This window comes from Plasmodium gallinaceum (genome assembly GCF_900005855.1).
Source record: "Plasmodium gallinaceum strain 8A genome assembly, contig: PGAL8A_v1_141, whole genome shotgun sequence".
Taxonomy (NCBI): Eukaryota; Apicomplexa; class Aconoidasida; order Haemosporida; family Plasmodiidae; genus Plasmodium; species Plasmodium gallinaceum.
In genome coordinates, this window is record NW_021628302.1 from 139,656 (window position 1) to 155,173 (window position 15,518).

General features: G+C 16.8%; 5 protein-coding genes across 5 annotated transcripts; 4 read left to right on the forward strand and 1 right to left on the reverse strand.

Annotated features, from left to right (window-relative positions):
- Positions 1–118: 118 nt before the first annotated feature.
- Positions 119–503, forward strand: PGAL8A_00476500 (conserved Plasmodium protein, unknown function; the record flags this gene model as incomplete). The annotated part of the gene is made up of 2 exons (XM_028673548.1): positions 119–247; positions 375–503. Coding segments are annotated over 2 exons (258 nt in total), but the record flags the coding sequence as incomplete, so codon positions are not given.
- A 2,319-nt stretch (positions 504–2,822) lies between these two features.
- PGAL8A_00476600 (conserved Plasmodium protein, unknown function) lies at positions 2,823–5,163 on the forward strand (the record flags this gene model as incomplete). The annotated part of the gene is made up of 3 exons (XM_028673549.1): positions 2,823–4,553; positions 4,659–4,865; positions 5,068–5,163. The coding sequence occupies 3 exons, from the start codon at positions 2,823–2,825 to the stop codon at positions 5,161–5,163; spliced, it is 2,034 nt and encodes a 677-aa protein (XP_028529990.1).
- Positions 5,164–6,394: 1,231 nt separating this feature from the next.
- PGAL8A_00476700 (conserved Plasmodium protein, unknown function) lies at positions 6,395–7,849 on the forward strand (the record flags this gene model as incomplete). The annotated part of the gene is made up of 1 exon (XM_028673550.1): positions 6,395–7,849. The coding sequence occupies one exon, from the start codon at positions 6,395–6,397 to the stop codon at positions 7,847–7,849; it is 1,455 nt and encodes a 484-aa protein (XP_028529991.1).
- Positions 7,850–10,053: 2,204 nt separating this feature from the next.
- On the forward strand, positions 10,054–10,710 carry TrxL1 (thioredoxin-like protein 1, putative; the record flags this gene model as incomplete). The annotated part of the gene is made up of 1 exon (XM_028673551.1): positions 10,054–10,710. One exon carries the CDS (start codon positions 10,054–10,056, stop codon positions 10,708–10,710), a length of 657 nt encoding a protein of 218 aa, XP_028529992.1.
- A 633-nt stretch (positions 10,711–11,343) lies between these two features.
- PGAL8A_00476900 (conserved Plasmodium protein, unknown function) lies at positions 11,344–14,373 on the reverse strand (the record flags this gene model as incomplete). The annotated part of the gene is made up of 3 exons (XM_028673552.1): positions 11,344–11,364; positions 11,527–11,639; positions 11,751–14,373. The coding sequence occupies 3 exons, from the start codon at positions 14,371–14,373 to the stop codon at positions 11,344–11,346; spliced, it is 2,757 nt and encodes a 918-aa protein (XP_028529993.1).
- Between the last annotated feature and the right edge of the window lie 1,145 nt (positions 14,374–15,518).

A 15,518-nucleotide genomic window follows, 5' to 3' on the forward strand; every position in this document is an offset into this window, starting at 1 on the left:
AAAAAAATCATCAAATTTTTTCCTAATTTTTCTTATATGATTTTTATATTTTATTTATTTTCTATAAATGTTATGTTATAATGTATTTTATTTCTTTTTATTTTTTTTAAAAACATAGACTATTAGCATGGATTACTGGTTAAATTTTGCAAGAAAACATTTCAGCTATGAGGAACCTTATAAACATATTGTTAATGTTAATGAAAAAGATTCGAATCTTCAAATTAGAATTGATAACTTCATCGGGGTAATTTAATTATTTCAAAAAGAAATATAAATATATATATATATATATATATATATGATCTCATGTATACTCATAATTCATTTAATATATTACAATTGTTGTATTTTATTTGTTTTTATTTTATAAGGTCATGAAAGCTTTAGATACAAGATTAACTGATAAGGATTTAGAAATTTTAATGCAAATAACAAACCCAGAAAAAAAAGACACTTTGGATCTTAAAACTGTTTCACAAAAATTAGCTCAATCTATTTAAAATTAGAACTTATCATTTTTTATTATTATTATATAAATATGTATTTAACTTCTATTTTTTTTTTTTTTTTTTTTGGTTCGTTTTATGTTCTTTTATATTTTTATATTAGTAAATTTCAAATATCTAAGAAAAATAATTATTTTATTATGTTTAACAAGGATAAAGTACCTATTATTTTTTTTTCTTTTTTTTAAATTACATATATTTTTTCATTATTAATAGCATTTTTTTTTATTTTTTGTTACTATATTTTTTTCGTATGAATTTTTTAATGGAAGTCATATTTTTCTCATTCTCTTTCATTTTTTTCTTTTTTTTTTTTTTTTTTACATTTAAACAGAATTAAATATATATACATATTTATAATTCTTCAACTTTAGTTAAATAATTTTGTGAAATGAAAAGAAAACCATATGTTTTTATCTGTTCTTAAAATTAAAAAAAAAAAATGATTAATATAAATAACATTAATTAAATTTTTTATAAAATTTTTTTAATTTATTTTCTTCTTTTTAAGTATTCCCAAATTAAAAATTTTTCCTCATTATTTAAAAAAAAATAGTAACTAATAAAAAAACTTTATCAATATATATATTGTCCTTATGTGAATTTTTGTTTTAATTTAGATCCATTAGAAATTTTCTTTAAAATGTTATATTTAAATGCTTTTTTAAAACTACAATTAATATTTTATCTTGTTTTATATATATTTTTTTTCATTTTTTTTAAAATTCTTAATTTTTTCAAATAGTTTACCTTATGATAAATACTTTTTAAATTATAAATATAAAATGCTATTAAATGGAAAAATACTTTTTATTTTAATAAAACATTTAAAAAAACAAAATTAATATTCATATAATAATTTACATGGAGCATTTTTTTTTATTTCTAAAAAGATAATTTTTTAAATTTATTAAAATACATTATATTTTATATTAAAATTTATCTTAAAAAGGTATATATATGAAAAAAGAAAAATCATGCCTTAATTATATAGAAATTCATGGAATATATTATTAATAAATATAAAAATTAAATAAATCTTTTATATAATTTCTTTTTTCATGACTTAAAAATGTAAAATTCATAAATATTACTTCAAGTAGTAATATTTTTCTATTAAAAATAAAAAAAAAAAAAAAAAAAAAATTAAAATATTTTTTTAATATTTTAAAAAAAATTTATACTTTTTTTAATTTTTAGAATTTATTTTATCATTTTAAAAGTATTTTAAAATAAAATTAATAAGGAAAAGTATTATATTCATGTTTAATTTTAGTAATAATTTTTATTTTTATTTTATTCTTTTCAAATCACTATAACAAAAAAAAAAAAAATAATCCCATTTAAAAATTTTCTTATTCATAAATCAAAAATTACAAGATTTTAAAAGAAAAGAATTTGAATAAATTATTATGCATGTTATATATAAAATTTAACTTATGATCATATGTTTAATCATTGAATTGTATTTTTTATATATAATACATCTACATTTTTTTTTTTTTCCTTTTTTTTTTTTTTTTTTTTTTTTTTTTTTTTGTCTTAAACATTGATATATAAACAAAAAGTTAATTTATTTGATTCTATTTTTCTTATTTTTATCTTTCATTATATGTTTAATATTTCTTTCTTTTTTTTTTTTTCTAAAAAAATGATAAAAAGGAGCAAATATTATCTTTTTTTAGGATAGAACAAAATTCAATATTAAAAAAAAAAAAAAAATGTTAAAAGATTAATTGGTTAGTAGGATAAATAAATAATGAAAGGTAAAATTATGAATTGACAGATATTTTATATTTTGTTTAATATTTATGAGTAATTATTTTTATGATAAATTTTTAAATAGAGAAATTATTTAATAAATTTAAAAAAGAAGCCCACTTATGAATATTATGAATTAGCAAGAAGTAATTTTTTAATTTAGTTTAAAATTATACTAGAAAAAGTATATGTATACTTTATAATTATAAAAAAAAAAAAAAAAAAAAAAAAAAAAAAAAAGATAAAGATAAAGAAAGTTAGTAAGTACTAAATGTTTATAAATGTGTTTGCTTAAAAAATTAGGAAAGAAATTTTACAATTTATGTATAAATAATAGTAATTGTGATATTTACTAAAATAATAATAATTTGATTATACAGTAGTCATTATAAAATATTTATAGATATATATTTTTTATAATAGAAATATAAAAATAAATATATATGTATATATTTAAGTAGTTATTAAGGTAAAAGTATAAATCATATTTTTAAATTGTTTAGAATTTTTTAAAATAGTCTAAGATAATGAAAAAAAAAAATAATTCTAAAAATGTCTGATCCAGTTCAAGTTTTCATGGAGAATGTTTGCCATTTAACCGGGTATTTGCATAGGTTGCTTTTTCTTATGAAGGAATTAGATAAAAAGGAACACAACATTAATAAAATGATTGAAAAAAAGGAAGAAATATATTTAGAAAAGTTAAATGACATTCATAAAAATAAATCAGAAAAACACTTAAAATATAATAATGATGATTCCTACATAGAATCCAACAGTGAATCAAATAATAAATATTCAGTTAAAAATAATATTATTGAAGATATGTTAGAAAAAAAAGGAAATAATGAACATATAGAATATGAAAATATAAAAGAAAAAAAAGATGAAGAAAATATTTTTAATAGTATGAAAAATAATGATAATTTTATCGAAAAAAAAGAAAAATTGAAAATAGAATGTGAAAATATAAATATAAATGATAACTCGCAAAATTCTTTTAGTGTTTTATTAAAAGAAAATAAACAAAAAGAAAATATAGATGTGCATTCCTCTGATTATAATAATAATTCAGAAAGCATTAAAAACAAAATTTTAGATAAGGAACAACGGAATGATGGCAGTAATAATAATAAAAAAATAAAAATTAAATTAGACACAAAAAATGAGTATAATAATGAAGATAAAAATGAAGAAAATAAATATGATACTAGTTATAATGGTGAAAATGAAAAGAGAGAAAACTCAAGTGACATTATTAATAAAGATAATTATGAAAATAAAAAAAAAAGAGAAAAAAGACAAAATGTTTTAAATGAAAATAATAGTGAAGATAAATTAATAAAGAAAATTAAAATTCTTGATGATACAGCAAATAATGAATTCAATAATGAAAAAAAAGAAAGTGATGAAAAAACACGTTCTTCACAAAATAAGGACTGTGAATTATCTTGCAAAAAATTAGAAAAAACAAACAATATAAATTCAAATGATGATCATCAAATTGAAAATGAAAGTGACTCAAATAATTATAATGAAGAAGAGTTGAATAATTACCTAAATGAAATTATGAATGATAGAGAACAATGTATGGCTCTACTAAGGGAAAAAATATGTATAAATAACCAAATATCTTATATGATAAAACATGATTATGAAAAATTAAAAAAACAATATGACAAATTATATACAGAAATGGAAATGAGTGGAGAATCTCCTCCTTATTTATATAACACCCATAGAAATAAAAATATACCATCAGAATTAGAAGATTATAATATAAAAAATAAATACAATTATAGTAATTATCATTATGATGTTTACAATATTGACAAACAAAAAATAGAAGAAAACGAAAATTTTTTAACCAAAAGTTTAAATAGAAAAAATTTAAACAAATATAGTGAGTATAATATTTACCCAGATAAAATTAAAAAAAGTAAAAAAATAAAAAAAAATAAAATTGAAAATGGTACATCAAGTAAATCACTAAAAAATTTAATCGATAAGAATAATAATCAGAAAATGAGAATAAGTTTATTTTCTGCTAAGAATAATTGTGAAAACAAAATTATATCATCAGAATTAAATGATATCTCTAATGAGACAATGAATAGAGGTAAAAATTATGTAAATCAAATAAGTATTGATTCTTCATTGAATTTAAATACAGAATCCAATTTAAATAAAAAATCTGATGAAAAATATCTAAATGATTATTCGAAGGGGAAAAATACTATTTCTTTTGATTCTTTAAGTAATTGTGAAAAAAAACAGTTGCAGGTATAAAAAAAAAAAAAAAAAAAAAAAAGCTATATTTTTTTAATTTTAGAAATATACAGATATTTTGTTATTTTTTATTTTATTTTTTTTTTTTTTTTTATATAGAATATTTCTCTAAACTATAATCAAAACAAAAATACATTACATAATATTGTAAAACCGGAAAATGATACTTCATTATGTGATGTTCATATAGAAAATAACATGGAAGAAGATATTTGTCCCATATGTAATAAAGGAGAATCAGTATCAAGTGAATTTGGCATGGTTGGATGCGATTCATGTAATAAATGGTTTCACTTTGAATGTGTTGTAAGTTAACTTTTTTTTTTTTTTTTTTTTTATTAAAAATACATTTGAAACAATAAAAATCCATTATTATTTTTTTTTTTTTTAATTAAATAAATATAATCTTATTTTAAAAAATTTTTATGAATTTGTCTTTTCTAAATATATTAAAATTTTAATTATTTATATTATGAATGTTATATATTTGTTTTTATTTATTATACAGAATTATGAAAACAATGATTGTAATGAATCGTGGTTTTGCCCTAAATGTATTTCAGTTAATGAACCATATATGAAAGTCTTACTAAAAAAGGGTTGATATTTATGCAAAGAAAAAAAAGAGGATTTTTTTTTTTTTTTTTATTTTAAAGTTACACTTATATGAAAGCTTAACAAAAAAAATAAAATGAATGTTTAATTATATTTATTAAACAATATTATGAATTTAATAAAATAATTTTAAATTAAAAATTTATAAAAGAAGTTAAATATAAGGTAACATCAATTTTTAGAGAAAAAAAATTAAAATACAATAAGGTAGTTTATGAATATTCATTAAAATAAATTTTCACAAAATCTAAAAGTAATTTTAAAAAGATGATTTATATAAAATTTTTTGAATGTTTTAAAATAAATGATTTTTCTCTTTTTTTTTTTTTTCCATATTTTGTTATTATTTTAAAAAATGTATATGCATATTCTATTTTTTATGTGAAATTTTTAAATAAAATTTTTATTCTTAACCTATCCTTTTAAGCATTTAAATTGTATGTGTATTCTAAATAAATATATATACAAGCATAGACATTATTTATTTATATATATATATATATGTATTACGTAATTTTTTTTTTTTTTTTTTTTTTTTTTTTTTTTTGACATTTCTTGATTCATTGATATTAATAAAAAAAAAAAAAAAAAAAAAATCAACGGGCATTTAAAATTTTTTTTCTTATAATTTAACTATATATTGTTTTTTTATGAAATACTTTTGTTTCTATCGTTTTATAAATGGAATTAATTTTTAATAATCACAACGTGTAAAATTATGTGTACTCATATGAAGTTCTCATAATAATTATATTCTAAATTTGAAATACTACATTAAAATTGTTTATATTTTTTTTTTTTTTTTTTTGTCTTTATAAATATATACATACTTTTTTTTTTTTTTTTTTCTTTTTATATTTATTGAATACATTGTATTATTGTTTTTAAATAATTATTTATAAATATTTTTAGAAGTATATTCAAAACATTTAGTGATAATTTATTTTTGTAGAAATTCATTTTAATTACATATCACAAAATTATATATATTATTATTAAAGGAATTGTTTAAAGCTTTTTTTCAACATATTTATAATAGACAAAATAAAAAACATCAAATTATATTTTTTAAAACTCTTCTTTTGAATATCATTTTTTAGGTTTTATTTTTATATGTTATGTTACTTTAACTTTTTTTTTTTTTTTTTTAAATTTTCATTTCTATTATTATTATATATATTTTACATAAAAGATTGAAATATATACGTTTGTATTTAAATATGAGCAATTTAACTTTTTCGGAAGAAAAATATATAAAGTTAATAAATTTAGCTAAAAAACTCGAGGAATGTCAAAAAGATCTGTTGCAATATCAAAAAGTAGAAATAATAAATAAATGCAATAACACAAATTTACCATATGATATCAACTCTTCTAAATTTAAAATTAAAAATGTAAACAAAAAACATAAAATAAAAAATTCCATTTTAAGAAAGAATACAGACAAACGAACACAAACAGGCGCATCAACATTTTTACAACATAAGGAATTCCCCAAGTCTAACAAATTAAAAGCGGATGTAACTTCTAGAAAAATTAATGACAATAAAAACTTATGTATCTTAAAAAATAAAAATATTGGAGTATATAATGAAAATCAAAAAAAAAAAAATTATATAACTAAATTTATTAAAAGTGAATCATTAGATAGAAACAAAGGTGAGAAAATTAATTTAAAAGAATCAAGTTTTACTAATTTCTGCAGAAAGGAAGTAAGTGAAAAGAAACATTTGATCAATCATTTCGATGAAAAAAAGAAAAAAAAAAATATATTTGTAAAAAAGGATAAAAATATTTTATCATCATTTAAAAATACTTTAAATAATTTTAAAAAAACTAATAAGGTAGTTAACCCTAATATAAAACATTCAGACAAAAAAACAAAAAAAAAAAAAACTCTAAGAGAAAAAAAGAATACTAATGAAAAAGAAAACAAATTTTTTTATAATAGAAAATGTAAAGACAACACTAATGTAAACAATTTAAAACTCAAAATTAATAATCACTTTGGAAATATTCATAAGGTAAGATCGAGTTTAACTTCAAAACTGCCTACTCATTATTATTCAGAAAAAACAAAATACCCTCATAAACACTCCTTATCATGTATGAATTATGGAAGAAATATCTCCTTATGTACTAAAGATATCTCGAAAAATCATAATATTAAATTAATGAAAAAATATAAAAATAACACAAAAACACATAATATGTATAATAATAAATTATTTTTAAAGAAATGTAAATTAGATGTAAAGAGAAAAAGCACATATAATTCAAATATGAAAAATGATTTATCCAAATACATTAGTTACACAAATAATTGTAAAAATTCAAATTTTAAAGAAAAAAAAAGTTTATTAAATAAAATGAATCTTTTGTCAAAAATTTTGAATCCCTCAAGAAATAATATTTCTCTTTCTAAAAGAACTTCCCATTTTATAACCAATAAAAATGGTAATAATTATTCTGAAAAACATAATACAAAAAAAATTTTAACTCAGAAACATTCTATGAAGGAAAAGAATGATAAAAATTGTACAAATATTAATGCTAAAGCTTGCAAAGAACTTTTGAAATATTTAAATCGTTCTAGTTTCATTATTTTCACAAAAAATCATAAGAAAAAATCCCTAAAATCTAAAATTTTAAAAAATAAAATTTTAAACAAATAAATTTATTATAAATATTTTATTAAAAAAGAAAAAAAAAAAAAAAGCACATTCATGAATCATAGGAATTTACTTTATTGAAAAAATAAATAAATAATCTAATGTATATTTTAAAAATAAAGAATTTTATGAGTTTAATGATACGAATACTTTGATGAATATTCATATATATATTATGTTTCTTTTATTTAATTCTCTTTACGATATAACTGATAGTAATGAAAAGGACATATTCATTAATGAAGTATACCCTTTTTGTTTTCATGATTTATCACAAGTGTTATAATTCTAGAAAATGAATATTTATATTGTTCATAAAAATTTTAATTTTAACAAATAATGGAAAAAAAAAAAAAGAAAAAACTTGACTTAATTTTAAGTAATAGAAAAAAAGACAATTCTTAAAATTTTAAAAATTTTAATTTTTTTTTTAATTTTGTGAATTTATTTGTTTACTATGTTTTAATACTTGTAAATTCATTTATATATCATTTTTTATCTATTTTACATTCAGTTTTTATTCTTATTTTAAACTTTTTTTTTTTTTTTTTTTTTTTTTGTTTTGTTTTGTTTTTCTTTTTTTTTTTTTTTTTGATTTTTTTTAATTAAATTAATAAGAAAATTATGAAAAATTATGTTAAGCAACTGTAGCAACCAAAATATTTCCTAAATTTTTTTCCATGTGAATTATATGATTTAATAAATGTGAATCAATGAATCTTTTGAGAATTAAATATTTTTATTTTTTTAAACTTTTAATTATTTTCTTCTTTTTTTTATTTTTTAATAATACGAAAAGTGTTGTACGATTTTAGATATGTAAAATTTTTAACATTTTAATATATATATATACATTTATTTTAATTAATACAATGCAGCTAATACATTTATTAATACATAAAAATTTTCTCTTTATTTGAAAATTTTCCATTAATTATACTTATTCTTTTATTTTTTTGAGCTATAAAAAATAAAATTGTAAATTTCCTATATTTTACGCGGAATTTTAACACCCACTAATTTTTGTGTAATTAAAAAGAAAATGTATAAAAGGAAATTTTGTAATTTATTTTAAGTAAAATTTATAAAATTACAAAAAAATTTTACCTTAAGCTTTTTTCTACTTTTATTATAAAAAAATGAAAAAAAAATTATTTTTTTTTTTTAAAATAATTTCTTAAAATTCTTAAATTTTGTTCTTAATATTATAAATTCCAATATAAAAATACGAAAAAAAATGTAATATGCAAAATGTAAATAAAATAGCCACACTTTTTTTTTTTTTTTTTTTATGCACACAGAAAAAATCTGAACAACTAGATATATTTTATGAACTTCAAAAATAACATTAATAGTATTTTTAATTATTAATTTTTTTTCCTAGAAATACATCTGTTTTCACTTAACAAAAAAAAAATAAATATAAAAAAGGGTCATGTAAATCACCCTTATGAACATATTAATGACGTTGTTTCCTTTATATTTAATAAAAATTATGAATTCTATTTAGCTATTTTTTTTTTTTTTTTTTTTTTTTTTTTTTAATTTTACATTAATCATAATTTATGTAAAATCTTAATATTAAAATTTATTTTTTATATTCTTTNAAAAAAAAAATAAATATAAAAAAGGGTCATGTAAATCACCCTTATGAACATATTAATGACGTTGTTTCCTTTATATTTAATAAAAATTATGAATTCTATTTAGCTATTTTTTTTTTTTTTTTTTTTTTTTTTTTTTTTTTTTTTTTTTAATTTTACATTAATCATAATTTATGTAAAATCTTAATATTAAAATTTATTTTTTATATTCTTTATATGGGATTTACTTGGCATAGTTATTTTCTGTAATGAATTATAAATGATGCAAAATCGTTTAAATATATAATAAAAAATTATTCATCTATATATTTAGAACTTTACTTTTTATATTTATAACTATAATTTCTGATTATTTTCCTAATTTCCATATATTTTATTTTTAATTTCATTTTATTACTTATAACAATTTTTTTTTAATTTTCTTTGAATATTTTAATGCATTTATTTTTCTTTTTATATTTTATATTTATAAGATTCATTTAGTGCAGTTCAACTATATTTATTCAGCTTTTATAATTTAAAATTTTATGAATTTCGTTAAATTAATCATCATACAAATTAATAATTAAATTAAATAATTGATATATAAAATAAAAATAAATAATGCCACGAATTTATAAACCTAAGTCTAATGTAACATATTCAAAAGGTTGCTATTTAGGTGAAAATAATACAGGTCTTGGTGGTTATAAAATAACTAGTGGTGCACATCATTTGCCTCCTTGTGGATACGCAGTTTTAGAAGATAAAAAAATCGAAATGGCATACGGCGGAATTTTACAGTTAAATGATGATATTCTAAAAAGAGATTATAATGGATTCTTTAAACCTATATCCAAAGATGAATTGCGTAATAAGTCAGTTGCGTTCTATTTTGCAAGCTATGAAAATGCAAAATGTAGAAGTTTTACTCCATTTTTAACACAATTTTACAAATCAATTAATTCATCAACACCAAAAGAAAAAATTGAAATAATATTAGTTAGCTTAGACAAAGATGAAGAAAAATTTAATGAGCATATTAAGCATATGCCATGGGCTGTTGTTGCTTATAATAGTGATTTAAGGAAGCATTTAATAAAAAGATATCAAGTTAGGGAAGATCCCGAATCATTACCCAGTGGAAGTGTTCCTATTACAGGATTACCAAAACTTGTAGTAGTTGGTGAAAATGGAGAAAAACTCCATTGGCTTTCATGTGATAATCATTCTCAAACAATTTTAAGGGAATGGGATTTTCATTCCTCAAAATGGGCATAATTTTTTAAAATTTTTTCTTCTTTTTTTATGTATAATTTTTCTTATAAAAAATAAAAGTATTATATATATTTTAATCATTAATACATTACTATATTTATAATTGTTATGTATTCATTATTTAATTTATTTTATTTTTTTTTTTTTTTTTAAATTAACTTACTCTTTTATAATTTTTTTTTATTATTTTGAAATTACTATAAAAAAACATATTGTCTTTTCTTAATTTATTTTTACAATATTGTATTTTAATACATGTTTATTCTGCTTGCTTTCCTATATATGTAACCATTTTTTATTTGTCTTACTTTTTTAGTTTGTACTTCATTAAAATTTTTATAAATAATACGTATGTCCAATTTGTTGAAAAGCAAGAAACATATTTTATTTTTAATTTTTCTTTTTTTCTTTTAAATAATTTTCATTTAAAATATAATACACCTTATCTCGTAAGGAATTCATTAAAATTTTATCCATTCCTTAGATTTAAAAGTTAATTTAAATATATATTTTTACAACTTAAAATTTTAAAAACTAAACGATCTTATTATGCATAAAAGAATTCCATATATTGATACATTTAAATCATTTCAAATAGGAGATAAAAATCTTGAATAATGAATAAAAAAATGTTATTTAAGTTTCAATAACACAATCCTATAAATTATATTAAGTACAAAAAAAAAAATAAAATAAATATAATTTATGTATATACATTTTTATGGTATTATATATTCTATATTAATATTATAATAGCTAATGATTATTTAAATTATTTTTTTTCTTCTTATTTTATTTTATTTTATTTTTTTTTCTCACTAATACAAAAGGACCAACAATAACTTCAGAAGTGTACTTTATGTTTTTTTTATGTTTATGATTTACATCTTTTATTACTTGTATTAAACAGTTATTTACTTCATTGTGTGTTCCTATTAAATTTTTTTTGTTAAAAAAATATTATACATTTAACAAAAGTAAATTAAATTCATTAATATTTATGTATGAAATAAAAAAAAAAAAAAAAAAAAAAAAAAGTTTACTTGATGTTAAAGTCATTTCATTTTGTTGATAATTCATTGTTTTTGCATAATCCAAAAATTTATTAATTTTCTTAAGAATTTCCAATGAAAATAAATACAAAATAATATTATTATTGGATGAAACCATTGTAATATTTTTATTTACAATATTATTTTTCAAATTTTGTAATTCATCTAAATCAGAATTATCCATATAATAATTCAAATATCTAAAATTTTGTTTGGAAGTATTTTCCAAATTTATATAATTACATAACAGTATATTTTCTTTTAAATTTTTTAAATGATTTTTTGATATCCCAAAAACATTGATGATATTTAAATACAAACATAAAAGGCATGTGTAAATTTGTCTAATACATATTTCACTAAGTGTTTCAAGTTTCATGATATGTAATATATGAAACAATAAATTAGCTGAAAAAGATATACTAAGACTTAAATCATTTATTTTTTTTTTATAAATAAAAAAAAATTTATTATTTGTTTCCTCTTTATCATCATTTTTAATGAATAAATCTCTGAGTTCCTCTTTTGTTTGATTAAGTGGTAATGGGCATATAAAATGAAGTATATTTAAAGAAAAATAACATAATAAACATTTATTTTCAAAATTTATCAAGTCAAAATGTTGATTTATGCAAAAATAAAAAGTGCTTAAGGTATATAATTTAAGCAAATTAGAGTTTCTATCAAAATTATTAAAAATAGGAAACAAACTACTTGGATAAGAATTTAGTTTTAACCAAAAATTATTTTCAGAATTTTTACTTTCATTTTGGAGATTCCTTAAATATTCACCAGAAGAAATATTTAAATCGTTATTTTTATTATTGTATGTTTCTTTCTCTTTTTCAATTTCATCCTTTTCATCTTTAGAAATTGTTTCAAGTATTCTTTCAATATTATAAGGAAAGTAATCATCAACATAATTATCAAGAAAAGTAAATTTATTCATTAAATCCGATTTAGAAAATGACTGGAATATTCTGACAACTAGCGAACATTCTTTTTCGCTTAAAAAATGAATTTTTTTATATGGATTTTCTATAAAATAAATACCTCGGGCATTTTTTTTTATGCAATTTATATTTTTATTTAAAAATGAATCATTTCTTAAAGAATTCATATAACTTTTATGAATTATCTTGATAAATTGATAATATAATAACAGAGATGCTTGTTCATCATTTATATTTTTTTCATTTATTGCATATAAAAAATCAGCAATGCTATATAATGAAAAATGCTTCCACAGATAATGTACTTTATAGTTAAAAGCGTAAAAAATATCTAAAGAATTTAACTTTATTTTCGCTATTGAAAGTGCTAAAGAAGAGATTTGTATAGAACTGATTTTATTTAAAATATTTTCATTTTGTAAATAATTTATTAACTTCAATAATAAATTCAAACATTTTTTTTCGTATTTTTCATTATTTAAGTTTATTAAAGAATAATCATTTTTTAAAAAGGAATATACGTTTTCAAAAGTAGTTGTTTCATTTTCCTCAATATAAAATTTTTTATAAAAGGATATCCTTTGTATAATGCAGTTTAAATAACATTCAAATTTTGTATCTTTTATTCTTTTTAATAATGATAATTTATTATATTTTTTGTTCATATGGTTATTTTTAGAGAAGCTATATAATATATTACAAATGTCAATGTTATTTAAATAATTAAAATATTTTTCAAAATACTCAATACAATAGAAAAAAAATTCTAAATGAATAGTATTTGATTTGGCTAATGAATGCAAAATAATAGCTAATTTTGAAATATTACTTTTATCTACAATAAAAAAATTTGTTTTTTGTTTTTTTACAAAATACTTATTGAATTTCGTTGAAGAATTTATATCTTTATTCATGAAAGAACTATTAATATCATAATTATTATTATTTCCTAATTTTGTAAGCACAAAATAATCAGCAAAATAATAAGATAAAATATTATAATCGTCTAAATTTAACTTGGAAAATAAATTTAATGTGCAACTAATACTATCTAAGTTCATATTCTCTATATCAAGAAGAAATCTAATAGCTATTTCATCATATATTTTATGATAGAAATTATTATTTATTTTTTTAAATTTTATATAACCATCAAATAAAATACATGTAAAAGGTAAAATCTCTAATTTTTTTGTCTCATTTTTTTTTTCATTATATGTATTTTTTGTACTATCTATTTTTAAATCTATATTATTTAATACACAAACTTTACTTAAAGAATTAGCAGTTAAGTAATAACTTTGTACATTAATACGATGAATCATGTTTCCTTTAATTAATTTGTTACAACATTTTAACCAAAATTCATTTTTCCTAAAATATTCTATTTTTGACAATATATTCATACAATATGATAAATCTCTTCCTAACATTTTATTATAATTTATATTTGATATAACATTTTCATATTGTCTATATACAGGTAAAAAATTATTAGCATTTTTACTTTCCTTTTCATTTTTTAATTTATTGTTTATATGATTAAATATTCTGCTTATATTAGATGAATACACACCTGTATTATGACTTCTAGTGATTACTTTATTGAAAAAACATGCTAATTCATGTTTATACAAAAATAATTTATTAATGAAAAACATATTATTATATCATTTTTTCTATTTTTTTCCTCAAATTTACTTTTTTTTTTTTTTTCTCTTTTTTTTTTAAATAAATGCTTATATTAAAAAATTGGAAGCTAAAATTTTTGATACTAAAAAATTTTATTAAAATATTAAAAAATTAAAATATTCATATTTATGAGAAAAAATAATATCAATATTAAAAGAACTATTTCTTTTAAAAAAAAAACTTAACATATTGCTTAAAAATATAAAAAAAAGTAAAACTAACAACAATGCAATATTCTAGGATGTTAAAACAATTTTGCTAAGAATTTAGTAACTATGAAAAATGTGAAAGTGTAAAAAAAAAAAAAAAAAATAAAAATGAAAAGGATAAAATATTGATTATTTTACTATTTTTTTTTATTCTATATTTAAATTTAAAAAATAGGAATAAGCATCTTATATTTTTACGATTTTCTTTTTTTTTTATTTGAATACAAATAAAAAAAAAAAAAAAAATAAATAAGGTGTATATTAAAATACACAAAGGTAAAAAAAAAAAAATAAAAAAATAAAAATACAAATAAATAAATACATATGAAATGAGATTAAAAAAAAAAAAAAAATATAAATATAAAATACTTGTAAAAATATATGAGAAATAAAATATATGTTTGATATGTTAAAAATATTATACTACATTAAAAAAAAAAAATAAAAATTTTTGTATTTTGCCTGAATAAATATATATAACAAGAAAAAAGGAGGAAATAAAATTAAAATAGAAAAAAAAAAAAAAAAATTAAAAAAATATACATATTTTTTTTTTTTTTTTTTTTGTATACAGAAATCAAATAAATTAGTGTAACTTTATTTCATTTATTATTATTATTATTTTATTTTTTTTTTTTTAAAAATTGTGATTGAAGGAAAACATATAATTTAAAAATACATATTTTTTACAAGTATACCATTGTTGAGTATATCATTAAATATAATTTATTATAAAAAACATTAAAAAAAAAAAATTGTTAAAAAGATATATCTATTTTATATCATTTTTTATTTTCTTTTTGTTTTTTTTTTATATTTTTGAAAAATTATTCTCTATACAGTTATTTATATGTAAAAATATTTACAAAATTTAGTATTTGAAATTTTTAATTTTATATTCTTTT